General features: G+C 43.4%; 1 protein-coding gene across 1 annotated transcript in view; it reads left to right on the top strand.

Moving 5' to 3' along the window:
• The window catches only part of LOC128693960 (bile salt-activated lipase), an 18,192-nt gene extending 1,376 nt beyond the window's left edge, over positions 1-16,816 (top strand). The window contains exons 2-9 of the mRNA XM_070091046.1: positions 5,002-5,187; positions 10,003-10,175; positions 11,346-11,529; positions 11,863-12,056; positions 12,465-12,600; positions 12,811-12,946; positions 14,573-14,680; positions 16,708-16,816. Coding sequence (XP_069947147.1) covers positions 5,002-5,187; positions 10,003-10,175; positions 11,346-11,529; positions 11,863-12,056; positions 12,465-12,600; positions 12,811-12,946; positions 14,573-14,680; positions 16,708-16,816 — 1,226 coding nt within the window. The remainder of the gene's footprint in view (positions 1-5,001; positions 5,188-10,002; positions 10,176-11,345; positions 11,530-11,862; positions 12,057-12,464; positions 12,601-12,810; positions 12,947-14,572; positions 14,681-16,707) is intronic.
• Positions 16,817-17,073: the final 257 nt, after the last annotated feature.

The raw sequence follows: 17,073 nt of genomic DNA, 5'->3' as shown, positions 1-17,073 counted from the left end.
AGTTTCAAATGATGTCTTGAAGATCTTTGTTAATGGTACACACAATATCTCTGCTCCCTCTTTAAGGACCCATGGAGAGATGTTGTCTGGTCCCACCGCCTTTGAGGTGTCAAGTTCGCATAGCAGCTTCTTCACCTCCTCCTTGGTTATATGTATCTCATCCAGCACTTGCTGGTGTACCACTCTGTTCTGATTTCCTGGAGTTCTACTGGTTTCCACTGTAAATACTTCTTTAAATCTCATGTTGAGCTCCAGACATACCTCTCGGTCGTTTCTTGTGAATTCCCCATCACCCTTCCTCAGTCTGATTACCTGGTCCTTGACTGTTGTTTTCCTCCTGATGTGGCTGTACAGCAGGTTCGGGTCAGTCTTGACTTTCGACGCTGTCATTTTCATATTGTCGCTGAGCCTCCCTTCTTATCTGTGCATATTCGTTTCTGGGTCTTCGGCTAATCTCTTTATTCTCCTGAGTTCTCTGTCTTCTGTACCTTTTCCATTCTCTAGTACACCTAGTTTTTGTCTCCCTACACCTTTGGGTGAACCAAGGACTCGTTCTGTTCTTCCCATTATTTCTGTTTCCCTTGGGAACAAACCTCTCCTCTGCCTCCTTGCATTTTGTTGTCACATAGTCCATCATTTCTTGCACTGGTTTTCCTGTCAGTTCCCTCTCCCACTGAATGTCTTGAAGGAAGTTCCTCATGCCTGAGTAGTTCCCCCTTTTGTAGTTTGGTTTTTCCCACCCTATTCCTGCTACTCTCTCCACTTGGAGCTCAACTATGTAGTCGAAGCACAGAACCACATGATCACTAGCTCCCAGGGGCCTTTCATACATGATATCCTCGATGTCCGAACTACTCAAGGTGAATACAAGGTCCAGTCTTGCTGGTTCATCCTCTCCTCTCTCTCTGGTAGTGTCTCTAACATATTGATGCATGAGGTTTTCCAGTACCACATCCATCATCTTGGCTCTCCATGTTTCGGGACCCCCATGGGGCTCCAGGTTTTCCCAGTCAATCTCCTTGTGATTGAAATCACCCATAACTAGTAACTTTGCTCCCCCCATGTGTGCTCTCCTGGCCACCTTGGCTAGTGTGTTGACCATTGCTCTGTTGCTCTCATCGTATTCTTCTCTTGGCCTCCTGCAGTTCTGTGGTGGGTTGTACATTACTGCAATTATCACCTTATGTCCCTCAGACTGGATTGTTCCTACTAAGTAGTCCCTTTCGCCCGTGCCATCCATTCCTTCCATTTTCTCAAAACCCCACTGGTTTTTAATGAGCAGTGCAACTCCTCCTCCCCCTCTCCTCCCTCTGTCTTTCCTGATGATTTGATATCCGGATGGAAAGATTGAATCTGTTATTATTCTGGTGAGTTTTGTTTCTGTGAGTGCTATTATGTCTGGGGAAATCTCCTTGATTCTTTCATGCCACTCCTCACACTTATTTGTTATTCCATCTGCATTTGTATACCACACCTTCAACTTCTTTTCTAAGACTGTGGTCTGGGAGGTGTATTGGGGTTGGGGAAGTGGGAAACCTGATAAGGAAGTATGGGTGGTTGCTGTGGGGGTGGAGTTTGTAATGTAGTGGGTGGGGGCATTGGATGTGGCATGGGTGTTTTGGTTTAGAGTGTTTGGTTGCACTGGGGCTGACCTGTTTGGGAGGCTTCTATAGGAAGTTGTGATGGAGGCTGTATTTGATCTTCTTCCTGTGTATGTGTGTGTATGTGTGTGTGTGTGTGTGTGTGTGTGTGTGTGTGTGTGTGTGTGTGTGTGTGTGTGTGTGTGTGTGTGTGTGTGTGTGTGTGTGTGTGTGTGTGTGTGTGCGTGCGCTTGCAGAGCCGAGTCTCAGCTCGTGATACCGGCCCCTCAGACTGGCCGATACTGTGTTCACACTCTTAGTTTCGTGAGCTCTATCATGCCTATTCTTAAAGCTATATACGGCTCCTGTACGGAGCATACAGTAACATTTTATGTATTTTGTGCTTAAAAATATTTTGTAATAGAAATGCAGGACTGTATCTTTGTGAGGTTGGGGAGCATTAGGTCCTATCAAACCTTACTTCCAATCAAGATTGGTAGACCACTCATTATTTTTCTATTATCCCTCTCGTGCTAGGTACCCACACCCTATTTCCCCACTGTTTCACCCTTTGCCTGTTACCCCTCTCCACTTCTCTCCCATCTCTTAGTGGCCTGTGAGTTGCATCCTAAACAAACGAACTTTATTGTTTCTGCAATATAAAATAAAGTAATTTTGCATGTAATAAAATATTGTTAATCACAAAGAAAGCCACGGGCATGCAGAGCATTTCCGGCAGAAACTAGGCATAGGTTATAGGTTGTTGGTAGAATTACCAACAATATGTTAGGTAAAGGGACACATTATCAATCGCATCTGCTAGAAAAATGACAGGATGGATAATGAGAACCTTCAAAACTAGGGAGGCCAAGCCCATGATGACACTCTTCAGGTCACTTGTTCTATCTAGGCTGGAATATTGCTGCACACTAACAGCACCTTTCAAGGCAGGTGAAATTACTGACCTAGAAAATGTACAGAGAACCTTCACGGCGCGCATAACGGAGATAAAACACCTCAATTACTGGGAGCGCTTGAGGTTCCTAAACCTGTATTCCCTGGAACGCAGGCGGGAGAGATACATGATTATATACACCTGGAAAATCCTAGAGGGACTAGTACCGAACTTGCACACGAAAATCACTCACTACAAAAGCAAAAGACTTGGCAGACGATGCACCATCCCCCCAATGAAAAGCAGGGGTGTCACTAGCACGGTAAGAGACCATACAATAAGTGTCAGGGGCCCGAGACTGTTCAACTGCCTCCCAGCACACATAAGGGGGATTACCAACAGACCCCTGGCAGTCTTCAAGCTGGCACTGGACAAGCACCTAAAGTCGGTTCCTGACCAGCCGGGCTGTGGCTCGTACGTTGGTTTGCGTGTAGCCAGCAGCAACAGCCTGGTTGATCAGGCTCTGATCCACCAGGAGGCCTGGTCACAGACCGGGCCGCGGGGGCGTTGACCCCCGGAACTCTCTCCAGGTAAACTCCAGGTAAAACTCCAGGTAAACATGTGCAGCAAATGTGACATTTTATTGTGGCAACGTTTCGCTCTCCAGGAGCTTCTGTAACTGTTTGACAAGGCTCCAGGAGAGCGAAACGTTTCCACAATAAAATATCACATTAGTTGCACATGTGTTCATTTACTTTCTTCAGCTGCGACGTATGTAAACACAATGTTGTCATTGACTGTTCTTATCTACTTTGTATAGACACATAACATACAACTAGTGGAATATTTCATTTAACATAAGCCAATACACGTTTCTCGTATCTCACTTAGGAGGTACCTTGGCTCGTATCTCAAGGACCTGAGTTGAATCCAGCATACCTGGAAATTTAACGTGTTTCCTTGCACCTATGTCTTCACCTAGAAGTAAAAAAGTACCTGTGTTGTTTGCCATATTGTGGATTACATCATATGGAAGGTCAGATGACCCCCAGCGGAAATAAGACCGACATAGTGGCTTTCTTTGGTTTTCCTGGGTTAGCCTCTCTGGGTTAATAATCCGATTATTAGAAGAAAATCTCCTATGTCGTCGCCATTACAGCGTCCTACTCGTTTTGTTTAGTTTAGTTATCGGTGGCGCTACGATTATTCGTTTTCTTTTAGTATAGCCTCCTGGTTGACGAAGTTAGCCTTGGACACGACTAGGCCAGACTTTAATATTTCTATTATATAATATGAAAACGGAAATTTGAATTTTGTTGTTGCCGCCGAAATAAAAGATGTCTTGGACATATATATTTATTTTGATATATTGAAGTATTTAGTTCATGGTTGCGATTTCTAAAAAAAATGTTTATTAAATTCTCTTTGAAATATCTGGTATTTTCATACCGTAAGGTGTATTTCTCTCAGTGTGTATTTGTTCAGAGTTTTCTTTAATCCGTATTTTAGGGATTAAAGTATTTCTCGTCTGGTGATGAACAGGTTACTGTGAATCCTGGGTAACCCAAGTGTAGTCGATAGGTTTTGAACGCCATTAACCAACCAACGACACACATTGTGGAAAATTGCATTTATCTGTATGTATAATTATGTACATAACAATAAATGAGCATAGATAATTATTATTTATCAGTTAGACAAGTAGGAATTTGGGACACCTAGGTCGCAAAAATGTCCCCCTTCGATACCTACCACTGTCATATCCACAAGTTGCTCTGGACCTATTAATTAAATGAATTATACATCACCAGGAATTCTGGTAAATATATAAATTTGTGGACTGTATATTAAATTAAAAATGATTATATATAAATACATATATATATATAACAGAAGGAAAATATATCTTAATATCACTCACCAATTTGACTGGATATTAAGTTGTATCATACTCAGAAAAGCCTCACTAACTAAATTTATGAAAATAATGCTGGCCAGAATTATACACAAATCTAGAGAGCTTATCTGAGGTTCCTGGAGCTGTCTTGTCCAGTCGTCTGATATCTCAAGTTATGCAGGAATGCACATCCAACAATTTCGCCTCCTATTTGAGAGGTGTCAATCCAATTTTAACCTCTAGAGCACGAAAAATTCTTCCCATTACAACGTTTCTAATACAAATTCAAAACCCAAGATGACGAGTCTCCTTCTGCCCAGATGCAGGCTTTCCGTTTTCTATGACATAAATATTATTAAATACAGTATGGCCATCTATTTACATATAAATACTGTATTTCCGGAAAATATATACAGTATTTTCCACACACATGTTCAGATGTTCAGTGTAAGGGATTTAACAATAAAACTTCTAATTAAATATGATCTTATACCATTATTAAAAAAATATGTATATGTGCACTAGTCATCTGAATGTTGGCCTATGGACCTACTTGAAAAAGTTATCCATATCTCACTTAACTGATAATTGCCGTCCTTTTACATAAGAAAAGCCTTTTTTTACTTTAGGGTTCCTATCAACGGGAGACGCCTCATCGCTGGGCAACTGGGGTTTGTTGGACCAGCGGCTGGCCATGCTGTGGGTCCGTAAACATGCACACTCCTTCGGCGCTCACCGGGACAAGTTCCTGCTGGTCGGGAACTCCGCAGGTGCCGCCTCCGTCATCCTTCATCTCGTTTCTCCACTCTCCAGAGGTGAGTTCTCTTCAGGGTACCTTCATGCCGGTGAAGGGGCATTTGATGCAATCAGGTCTTCGGGTCAGACCTGATTGTCTTCCTTTCTCTGGGGCTCTATATGGCCTTTACGGGTACAGTACTTCCAAGTGGATATAATAATAATATAAAGGAGGAGCACTGTAGCAGGTCTACTGGCCCATGTTAGGCAAGTCTTGGGGTCTACCTGGTAAGTTTGCCTCTTTTTCCCTTGGGTAAGTCATCTCTCCCAAGGGAGTCACTTGTCCTCCAGGATTAGTCTCCTCTTTCCATGGTAAGTTACCTCTTCCTGGTCTCCTCTCCCCAGAATAAGTCACGTTTTTCCAGAGTAAGTCACCCCTTTACAATGTAAATCACTCTCCACAGATTAAGTCACCTCAATATGTCACCTTCACAGAGTAAATCCCCCCCCCCTCTCTGCAGATTAGTTCTAAATGTTGGACAGATAAATAACCATGCCACATATAAACTAAATAATGTAGATCTTAATACTAATGATTGCGAAAAGGATTTAGGAGTTCTGGTTAGCAGTAATTTAAAACCAAGACAACAGTGCATTAGTGTTCGCAATAAAGCTAACAGAATTCTTGGCTTCATATCTAGAAGTATAAATAATAGAAGCCCTCAGATTGTTCTTCAACTCTATATATCCTTGGTTAGGCCTCATTTAGACTATGCTGCTCAGTTCTGGTCACCGTATTACAGAATGGATATAAATGCTCTGAAAAACGTACAGAGGAGGATGACAAAGATGATCCCATGTATCAGAAATCTTAGTTTAGAAAGACACGTAAGCAAACACTATGACATATTTATTAGAAAACGTTTCGGTCCTGGGACCTTGATCACTTCTAACATACAGAGGTAGAAAGGCATTATATATATAGGCGGAGAGTGAGGTGTGACGCACGTGACCTGAGGAATGTCATAAGAACATAAGAACATTCCTCAGGTCACGTGCGTCACACCTCACTCTCCGCCTATATATATAATGCCTTTCTACCTCTGTATGTTAGAAGTGATCAAAGTCCCAGGACCGAAACGTTTTCTAATAAATATGTCATAGTGTTTGCTTACGTGTCTTTCTAAACCAACTTGTCGGTATTTATTACCAAGGTTTATACCATCAGAAATCTTCCCTATGAGGATAGACTGAGGGCCCTGAATCTGCACTCTCTTGAAAGGCGTAGAATTAGGGGGGATATGATCGAGGTGTATAAATGGAAAACAGGAATAAATAAAGGGGATGTAAATAGCGTACTGAAAATTTCCAGCCAAGACAGGACTCGCAGCAATGGTTTCAAGTTGGAAAAATTCAGATTCAGAAAGGATATAGGAAAGCACTGGTTTGGTAATAGAGTTGTGGATGAGTGGAACAAACTCCCGAGTACAGTTATTCAGGCTAAAACGTTGTGTAGTTTTAAAAATAGGTTAGATAAATACATGAGTGGGTGTGGGTGGGTGTGAGTTGGACCTGACTAGCTTGTGCTGCTGAGTCTGGTGCAGTGCTCCACCCTTGAGTGAAGATGACCAGACTGGGTGGGTCATTGGGCTAATCCGGGGGGGGGTCATTGGTCTAATCCGGGGGGGACATGGACCTGCTCCGCATGGGTCAGTAGGCCTGTTGCAGTGTTCCTTCTTTCTTATGTTCTTATTAAATCAACTGGTACATTCGGTTGTTAGCGCACCATAAGAACGTAAGAGAACATAAGAAAGTAGGAACACTGCAGCAGACCTACTGGCCCATGCGAGGCAGGTCCAAGTCTCCTACCGGCTTAAGCCACTGACCCAACCTAGTCAGGTCAGGTCACATTCACCACATGCTGAGTGTCCGTGGTTCGATTCCCCGGTTCACCCAGCAGTAAGTAGGTACCTTGGTGGTATTACTTAACTGTTGTGGATCTCATCCTGGAGGGACAAGATAAAAGGATCCCAAATGACAATCCTCGATAACGCGTTGACTTTACTGGGTTATCCTGGGTGGCTTATCCTATGGGTTAAAAATTCGAGCAAAATCTTGTCGTACCTTAACTTGAACTGATATATTCATACAACATAAGAACTCAGAGGGAAACATGTTGCGGTCTTTGACTTTACCAGGCCCGGTGGCCTGGTGGCTAAAGCTCCCGCTTCACATACGGAGGGCCCGGGTTCGATTCCCGGCGGGTGGAAACATTCGACACGTTTCCTTACACCTGTTGTCCTGTTCACCTAGCAGCAAATAGGTACCTGGGTGTTAGTCGACTGGTGTGGGTCGCATCCTGGGGGACAAGACTAAGGACCCCAATGGAAATAAGTTAGACAGTCCTCGATGACGCACTGACTTTCTTGGGTTATCCTGGGTGGCTAACCCTCCGGGGTTAAAAATCCGAACGAAATCTTATCTTATCTTATCTTATCTTCTAGGTTAATTTACTCTCAACTTACGATGTACGACAATTACAAAAACTTGAAACTGCTTATTGAACCTTAATAAAAAAAAATCATAGAGTAGGATAGCCCGAAATGCCTAGGCATGCTAATGGCCTTCTTTGTAATTAATATTTTATAATATTTAAACCACATATTGTAATCTTTACAGAGAAATGAACATTTCAATATCAATTTCAACACTGATGATGTACCCATTCCTTTCAGTGAAAAAAAAGTACCCAAGTACTCAGTTTTGCTGGATAAAAAAGAATTATCTCCCTTTTTTCAAGATAAGATAAGATTTCGTTCGGATTTTTAACCCCGGAGGGTTAGCCACCCAGGATAACCCAAGAAAGTCAGTGCGTCATCGAAGACTGTCTAACTTATTTCCATTGGGGTCCTTAATCTTGTCCCCCAGGATGCGACCCACACCAGTCGACTAACACCCAGGTACCTATTTGCTGCTAGGTGAACAGGACAACAGGTGTAAGGAAACGTGTCGAATGTTTCCACCCGCCGGGAATCGAACCCGGGCCCTCCGTGTGTGAAGCGGGAGCTTTAGCCACCAGGCCACCGGGCCACCTTTTTTTCCTTCACGAGCCACCATCTCTCCACTCACACGTTTCAATTTTTCGTAATGTTTCGCCCACAGTTTTCTTATCCTGAGAATTTTAAGTCTAATCCACCGGTTCAGACAAGCTCGTTGAAGCTATAAATTGACCCTGGAGATGTGAGAGTCTCATAAGAGTGTATGTTATAGGAGAGACAACTACGGTGTCATATTCCTTTTCCTGGGGTTCGATATTTTATCTGTTGTTGACACCCGGGTGTTCTGATCGCACTCTGGTGGCTCGGGTGAGAGGGAGTGTGTCCGTGGCAGGAGACAACAGGGGAGGTGTGTGTATCGGAGCCAGTGTCGCAGACAAGGTTCGCGACACAGCGGCCTGTCCGTGGCAGCAGACGGTCCACCTCTTTAGTCTTGACCTAATTAATGCCTGAGTTACTATAGTGAAGGGAACTTCAGTTTTCGCGTTCTTCCCCACACCTGCCCGGGCCGTCTGCCAGTGGCGGACCAGATGTGTCTGTCAATGGCACATATCGAACATCAGGTGAGGGTAGCGCCCCAACAGCCACCGGAGGACATTGGAACTAACTTCCATACATCTTCCAAGATTGTTATTTTGTCTACTGGTGATTACCGTTCACTTATTTTCACAAAAAAATTATAGAATATTAGGCGTGAAAATTAGCACAAATAAAATTATTTTTAATTTCACTAATAGCTGGAGAGATTGAATCCCGTAGCTTGGTTGGTAGCACACTCAACTCACACACTGGGATCCCTGGTTCGATCCCTGGTACGGGTGAGAACATTTGGGCGTGTTTTCTTTTTATTTATTTATTTATTTATTTAGAAATTTAGCATACATACAGAGGTACAAAAAAATACAGGTAAGAGCAGCATGCCGAAGCCACTTATATGCATAGCATTACGGGCACCTGCTGTCCATTTTCACCTAGCAGAAAATAGGTACCTGGATGTTAGCCTCCTGGTGTGGGTCGCATCCTGGGGATAAAATTAACCTAATTTGCCTAAAATGCTCTGTATAACAAGGGGCTTTCCATGTAGTATGTCACTGATGTCAGCTATGGTATGTATAAGTTGTATCATGTACTTGTAGAAATAAATATTATTATTATTATTATTATTATTATTATTATTATTATTATTATTATTATTATTGTAGCTGAACTTTTCACCTAGCTCACGCACATAGCATTTCATATCTTATATTTCAGATCTCTGTCCATGCTGAAGTGTGAAAGGAACTTAATTAAAGCTAGTCATAAGCGTGATTGTATTTTGAAGCTACTGTTCTTGTTACTTTATATGTATATACAAGTTTTACTTATGGAAATAAGTCACTCTGTCTGGCTTTTTTTGGGTTATCCTAGGTTGTCTACACATATGCTGCTATGTATAATTCTATGTAACTGTATTTGTGTATACCTGAATAAACTTACTTATTATGATGGACAATGTACCTGCTAGTTTCTGTTGCTGCATGACCAAATTTTATTGGAAGTACGAGTTGCACTCAGCAGAGCTTCTTCAAGCCATAATTTGATAAAACATTACACAGTGCAAAACGTTGCCCAAATATACGTTGTCCCAATGAAAACAGGTTTTGCAACGTGTGCTTTTTTCCCCTATTGCAGACGGTAAACATTTAGATCAAGCAGTAGCGCAGACGGCAGTTAATTTTCCCAGGGAATAATTTGGGTATACGTAGTCTCAAATTATTTCTGTTAGCTTTATTTCCCATGTACTCTGATGTATTTTCTCTTATTTTTACTGATGTGTGTGTGTGTGCCGTATCCCAGGGCTGTTCACGCGGGCGGTGGCACTGTCTGGATGCTCGCTGGCACCCTGGTCCTTACAGACACGCCCACAACACTTCGCACAGAAGCTGGCAGCTGACGTGGGTTGCCCCCAGACCCCTTCTCAGGCACTGGTCGACTGCCTCAGGCTGGCCGACGCCAGCACCATCAACCAGGTAGGTTTCCACGTTCACACTATCAGCCACACGTCCACACTATCAGTCACACCTCTACACCAAACTCATCTTGCAAATAACTAATTCTTCTTTAGAAATGAGGTACGACAGATACGCAAAAATAATATAATGAAACTTAATACAAAGTTCACTTTACAAGTGTATTGTCTTTAATCTAATATTAAAGCTCACAGCTTGCCAGGGAAATACTATATGCTAATCTCAAAAGCAAAAACTAAACAAATTATTAATGATCTATAAATTTTCTTAAATTGCAACTAACCTGAATTTCAAAATTTATGTTAAACGTGCTAAAGGGCTGAGTAATCCCAGGTGGAAGGTCTCTTTAAAGTTTTCTCCTGAGAAAAACGTTAATGATTCGCTCGTGCAGGTCACAGGCTGTACTCGCTTCACATTATTATTGTATTCACATAACGCACTACTCACTACACAGAACACGGTCATAGATACAGTCTACCTTCAGACTGGTATGAACTCCAGCAAGACTTCTTAATTATGGCATTGTGGCGAATTTTATATACAATTTAATTATTGTACAACTCGAATAACAACCTCTCTAATGTCTCAATTATCATCGTTGACAGATATTTGTGGCACACAGGCTTGTCTGACTGGCCAAACTCATCTATTTAAATGTAAAAAAAACAGGAGTACATGCCGCAGGTATTTCAATTACAATGAATGTATTAGAATATACATTGGGGCAAGACAATTCATACTTTTACTACACTCCCACACCATTCACCACACTTCCACACCATCATATCTAAACTATTAACTACACGCCCTGACATTAGCCACACGCCAGCACCATTTGCTACACGCCCATACCATGTACCACACATCCACATCATCCACCACATACCCATACCATCAACCACACACTCCACCATTAATTAGGCTGTTTGCTGGCCAGATAGACAGATTTACTTCTGGGTAAGAGTTCCTCCGCCTCCCAGCATTTTTCTGTTAGATATTCTGTGGCCTTCACATCCAGTTCCCTTTCCCACTGTACCAGGGACTCGACTGGAGTTTATTGGACTGAATCTGATTGATTTTGCATCCACCTTCCTCTATGACCCTTCAGGATTCTTCTTTATTCAACTGGGAAGCTTCTGCCTCACTAACCCGTCATCCTACTCCCGCCAGGTATACGAAAAGAACAACTTGATGGACGGCCTATGGCTGGCCTTCGCTCCAGTGGTGGAGGGCGACCTTCCTAATGTGTTCCTGCCACAGAGCCCGAGGAGCGTGTTGGAGAAGGGCTCTGTGCCTCCCGTGCCACTTATCATGACCCTCACCAGAGACGAGGTTTCCATCTGGTTCAGGAAAAGTAAGTATCAAGTACGACGCTTGTAGTATCAAATTTAAGAAGAGTAAATACCAACCACGGCTTTTGTAGCATCTGGTTTAGGAAAAGTAAATACCAGTCACGAGTCTAGGGAAAACTTTAGCCGATTCGCCCTACCCAGAGCTTTGTGAAATCTATGCCAAAGACTTGATATGGAGATGGTGAATCTCTGTGTAGGACGAGGAGACGTCTAATAAGGTTCACGTACTAATGCATAGTTATTATTATAATCGTGGGAGAATGCTATTCTCATAGGGGTAAAACAACGCTTAGAATCAATGTACTAGCATGTAAGAGGATGCGTGTTTGGTGCAGGAAACAACAACATAAGCCTAACTGACGCCGAAGAGTGGATGGACATGCTTATGAAGCAGAAATATCCGGAGTTGGACGCCCTTCCCTTGGCCTCCGTCACTCACGCCGTCCGCGCCGCCTATCTCTACCTCCACGGTCACCACGCCACCAACGCCGCTCCCCATCCAGTGGTTCCTATCAAGGTCATGGCTGAGGTCAGTGTCCCACCCAGTGGCTTATCAAGGTCAATAGCCTAGGTCAGTGTCCCATTTCATCATAATTTTGCACACACAGATGTTAAAGTTTTATCGGGTTTGGATTCTAAATGTTTTTCATTGGTGTTACCTGGTTTCGTTGTTTTGACACTGTCTTGCTTAGGTTTTATACGTGGTGAGGTTTTCCTACTTCCTGTTTCAACTAACAGTTCAACATCCAGTTTACATGTAAAGTTTCGGCTAGCACCTCTTCAACCGGTTCATAGCGATGTTTCAGCTAAAACAACCGATTTGCCAGTGATGTTTGTCCATTCCAGGAGAACATGTGAGCTCATTTCTCTTTTCCAGTCAATATCAGACCTTCAGCTAGTTATTCGCAGTTTGTAAATAACATAATATTTTTTGCAGCTGATCTCTGACCTTGGTCTGCGCGTGCCTTGTGTGGAGGAGGCAGGACTGCTCAGCCGCTGGACCAACCTCTACTTCGCTGAGTTCTCCTACGCCTCTCCTGACGATGTCCGTGTCGGCGACCAGGACTGGATAGGTAAGTAACTCCAAGTTTTTTGCTATGCTAACTTTAGAAGCCTATTAATTAAGAACTTTTATCCTACTTCAGCTCATTTCAAAGTCTGGCCTTAGATACGGTATACTACCCACCACCTTCAGAAAGCGACTCACAATAGTGTTGATCTGCTGCTATGTATCGCATTCTGTGTCGTTGAAATAGAGGGTGCAGGTTCCTGGTAACTTGCAGGTTCCTACCACGAGAGTGAACTGCAGTTCATGTTTGGCCAGCCGTTCCTGGGCCTGAAGAACACCCTACGAAGTCCCCACGACCGCACCGTCGCCGCCACCTTCATGGCGCTCTTCGTCAGCTTCGCCCATACCGGGTATGTAAACCTGTCTCTCTTGAGATCTCATTTATTTTTAATTAACTGTTTGGAGCTTCAGGAGCAGAGATACTCACGTGATGTCCCGTCTTTATTAATAAAGTTCATCGCATTTTTTTATTTGCATCGGCTGTAAAACTTTCTATCTTTCAAGTTCTTCAACTCTTTGTAAAAAAAAAAAAGTCAGTATCCCTTCGGCTCCACGTTTTCCTTATATATGGCCACTCGTTATCCCTGTTGATAGCATTTATTTATTGACTGATTCACAGCCTTCCATGTTCTTTGTGACTACTTCTTTTAAGAAATTTTTCTTATCGTAACCCGAGTTACTGTTAGTCACAGAAGCCTTTTCCAATATTTCGCTTATTTTCCAATGTGTGTGTGTGTACTCTCCTATATGTGGTTGCAGGAGTCTATTCACAGCTCCTGGTCCTACCACTTCGCTGGCCTCTACTAGGTTCATTCTCCCCCAGCTCTAAGAGCCTTATCGTACCTCTTCTTAAAGCTGTGTATGGATCCTGCCTCTGCCACTTCATTCTCCAGATTGTTCCACTTCCTGACAACTTTAAGACTGAAGAAATACTTCCTAACATCCCTCTGACTCATCTCAGTTTTCAACTTCAGCTGTGTCCTCGTGCTTCTTTTTTCCATCTCTCAAACATTCTGACTCGATTCACCTGTCAGTTCCTTTCAGTATTTTGTACATTGCTATCATCTAGTCCCTATTCTACATTGTCCTCAGGTTGAGGTCTCTTAACCTCTCTTCATCAGACATACTCCTGGGCTTTGGGACTAGTCTTGTTGCAAACCTCTACACTTTCTCCAATTTCTTGACATATTTGACCAGATGATGATTCCATAACGGCGCTGCATACTCCAATACGGGCCTGATGTGCACTATGTACACTGTCGTGAATGACTGGTACTTAAATGTCGAAAAGCCATTCTTAGGCTTGTTAGATGCACATTTGATACAACAATTATTTGGCTGATGTGCTGCTCAGGGGATATGCTTGGTATGATAAATCACCTCGGGGTACTTTCCCATGAGTGAGGGGTGCAGCCGTGACTTCCGAGCCTGTCCTCTGCGGCCTTCTTGTCCTTCCCCAAACCTCATAATTTTACACTTGGTGGGGTTAATTTCCAGGGGCCATTTGTATGACCAGGCCTGCAGTCCAGATGCATTTGTAGCGTTTCCTGATCCTTGTTCGCTTGTATTCTTCGCATTAGTTAATATATTCAAACATGGCTTCTTCGCACATTCACCCATTCTGACACCTCTCCACGGATCATCACTAGTTTCCTTTATATTAGGAGTTCCTTGATCCATTGTAGTGCTTGCCCTGTTATTCCTGCCTGCTCCTCTATATTTTGCTCCAATCTCTTGTGCGGTACTCTCGAAGGTCTTGCTACAGTCCAAGAAAATGCAGTCTACCCATCCCTGTGTGTGTGTGTGTGTGTGTGTGTGTGTGCGTGCGTGTGTACCATGTGTTGCTGAGTCATTTAATAGCCTTATTATACGTGTTATAGCCATCCCGTGAGCGGTAGTGAAAAGATTACAGAGGCACCTAATAGATCCAGGGACTGAGCCAGAGAGTGTTGCTGAGGCAGATGTTCTCTCAGCAGGGTGCCGGAGGTGAGAGGACTAAAGTGGCCGGTCTACAACCAGAGTCATCTGCTCCATCTGGAGATGAGCGAGAGACTCTCCCTCAACCACAGCCTCGTCCATCACAGGTGACTCCCAACCCTCGTCTTTACTGACGGCATCTTCTGTTTTTTTTTTTTTTAAGGATACATTATTTCCCGTATCTCATTTTTAGAAGGTGTCAATTACCATCACTTTCTTTGGGAAGGATCTCAGTGCAACCCTTACAGTGACCTGTTGAAATCTCTACTCATATGAGACACTCAGTGGCTCATTAAGCGCACTGAGCTCTATCACGGTCAGGTGCCCCTGGCAGAGCACCTGACTCATCGCCACTAGCGTGTGGCTGCTGATACCTTACTGTACATGTCTTCAGTACCATCACTTCAATACACAAATAACCCTCACATAGGAGAGAGGAGCTTACGACGACGTTTCAGTCCGGCTTGGACCATTTACAAAGTTACACTGTGACTGTCGTCGTAAGCTCCTCTCTCCTATGTGCAGGTTATTTGTGTATTGTTCCAGTCACGGTAATGTACTTTTTTGTCCCTCACCATCTCCTCATCCCATGTGCACCCTCAAACTGGTACACCTTTGTGTATCGGCTTCTAAATTTGCTTAACTGTTGTTCTAGGCTTTGAATATGTGCTGCCCCAAGACGTGCAACGTGTGGGCTCATTTTGTGGCAGACATTAAGATAAAGTAAACCTTTTCTTGATCATTAATTAACGAGAAATTACGCTCCGGCCTCCTCGAATACCCTGTTTAAACTGACGCCTATTAGGCCTACTGGCCTGAGGGGGTGAGAGCTGGGTGATTCACGCTTGTGCTGTTCATGGTGTCACACGCCATAAGGGCCATGTTAGTAAGTAAGTAAGTTTATTCAGGTATACACAAATACAGTTACATAGATTGTCATACATAACATGTGTGTAGAGAACCTAGAATAACCCAAAAAAGTCAGTGACTAATTTCCATTGGGGTCCATTGGCATTGTCCATTAGCATAACACATACTAGAGGTTGCGGCTATACCAATGGTCGCTACATCCCAACACTACACTAGACAAGGAGAAGCAAAGGTGCTTTATTGACACCATGGTGTCACTCCAGATGGCGATTTGAGTGTGCAGCTTGGAAGTTCTTTACACACTACGCCTCTAATTCTTCCAAAATTGCGTCTTGATTGATGAATTGACACATTTCTTTTGCTCTCTTCTCTCGGCTGCCTTCATTACCCTCCGACAGACGGTAACGCAGGCGCTTTCAAAGATGTTATGAGCGTCGTAAACATTGATAAGTAAATGTGTTAACCCACATGAAAGAAAAATATAAAATAAAGTATAATATTCCTTTATATTTCCGTCTGTCTGTCAGATAAGAAACACGAGACGAGAGTGAAACAAAGGAATAAAGGCGAGCATGTGAGTGTTGTGAGGTAGAGCAAGGCGGAGATTACTCCTTGCTCATAGCCAAAATAGGTCTCCTGTGAAGCTCTCCCAATTTTTATGATAAATTCGGTTGCTGGGTTGTAAATTTTTGTGGCATATTAGATAGTAGCACCAGGTTTCCATTATCCTTTTGATAATTAGGGTGAAGGTATGGCAATACCGACAGAATGCAAAATTAAGACACGTGTACACACTTGAGATTTTGGCTTTTCAATCCTATTAGTGAGGAGAGGTCAAGAAAAAGAAAGTAGGATAATTAATGGTAGTACTACTACCCTTGCCCCACGGTGTCCCGTGACCTGGTTGACAGTGCTCTCGCCACACACACTGAGTGACCGTGATTCGATCTCCGATATGGGTGGAAATACTGGGCCTGTTTCCTTACACCTGCTGTCCCATTAACCTAGCAGCAAGTAGGTACCTGGGTGTCAGTCGACTGGTGTGGGTCGCATCCTGGGGGACAAGATTGAAGAACCACAATGGAAATAAAAGCCAGTCCTTGATGACGCACTGACTCGGGGTTATCCTGAGACACAGTCCTTGGTGACGCACTGACTTTCTTGGTTGCACTTCTTTTTATGTTGTTAGCACTAGTGTACATTTCTCATAGGTCATGTTTTCCCCTGCCAACTTTCATCTGATCACATCTTTCCCTGCCTACAGGGTGTGTTTCTGGCAGCAGTTCATGATCACCGCCCTCGGCCACACATGGCCTCCTATGGAGGTTAGGCGTGAAGTCAGATCTTTGCCTCAGACAAGTGATTGTGTGTGACCCGAGGAACTGTGTGTGTGTGTGTGTCCCTGCCTACAGATATTTTAATCTATTGGTGTGTTTCTGGCACCACCTACCTGCAGTTCATTTGTGATCACTCCCCTCATGACGATCGTATCAAGAAAGTCACCCGACTCTAAATTTCCTGTCAGTGGGTGTGTGTGTGTGTGTGTGTGTGTGTGTGTGTGTGTGTGTGTGTGTGTGTGTGTGTGTGTGTGTGTGTGTGTGTGTGTGTGTGTTTGTGTGTGTGTGTGTGT

This window comes from Cherax quadricarinatus, chromosome 33 (genome assembly GCF_038502225.1).
Source record: "Cherax quadricarinatus isolate ZL_2023a chromosome 33, ASM3850222v1, whole genome shotgun sequence".
Lineage (NCBI taxonomy): Eukaryota > Metazoa > Arthropoda > Malacostraca > Decapoda > Parastacidae > Cherax > Cherax quadricarinatus.
The sequence above is the reverse complement of the archived record's forward strand: the minus strand, read 5'-3'. Positions and strand labels throughout refer to the sequence as shown.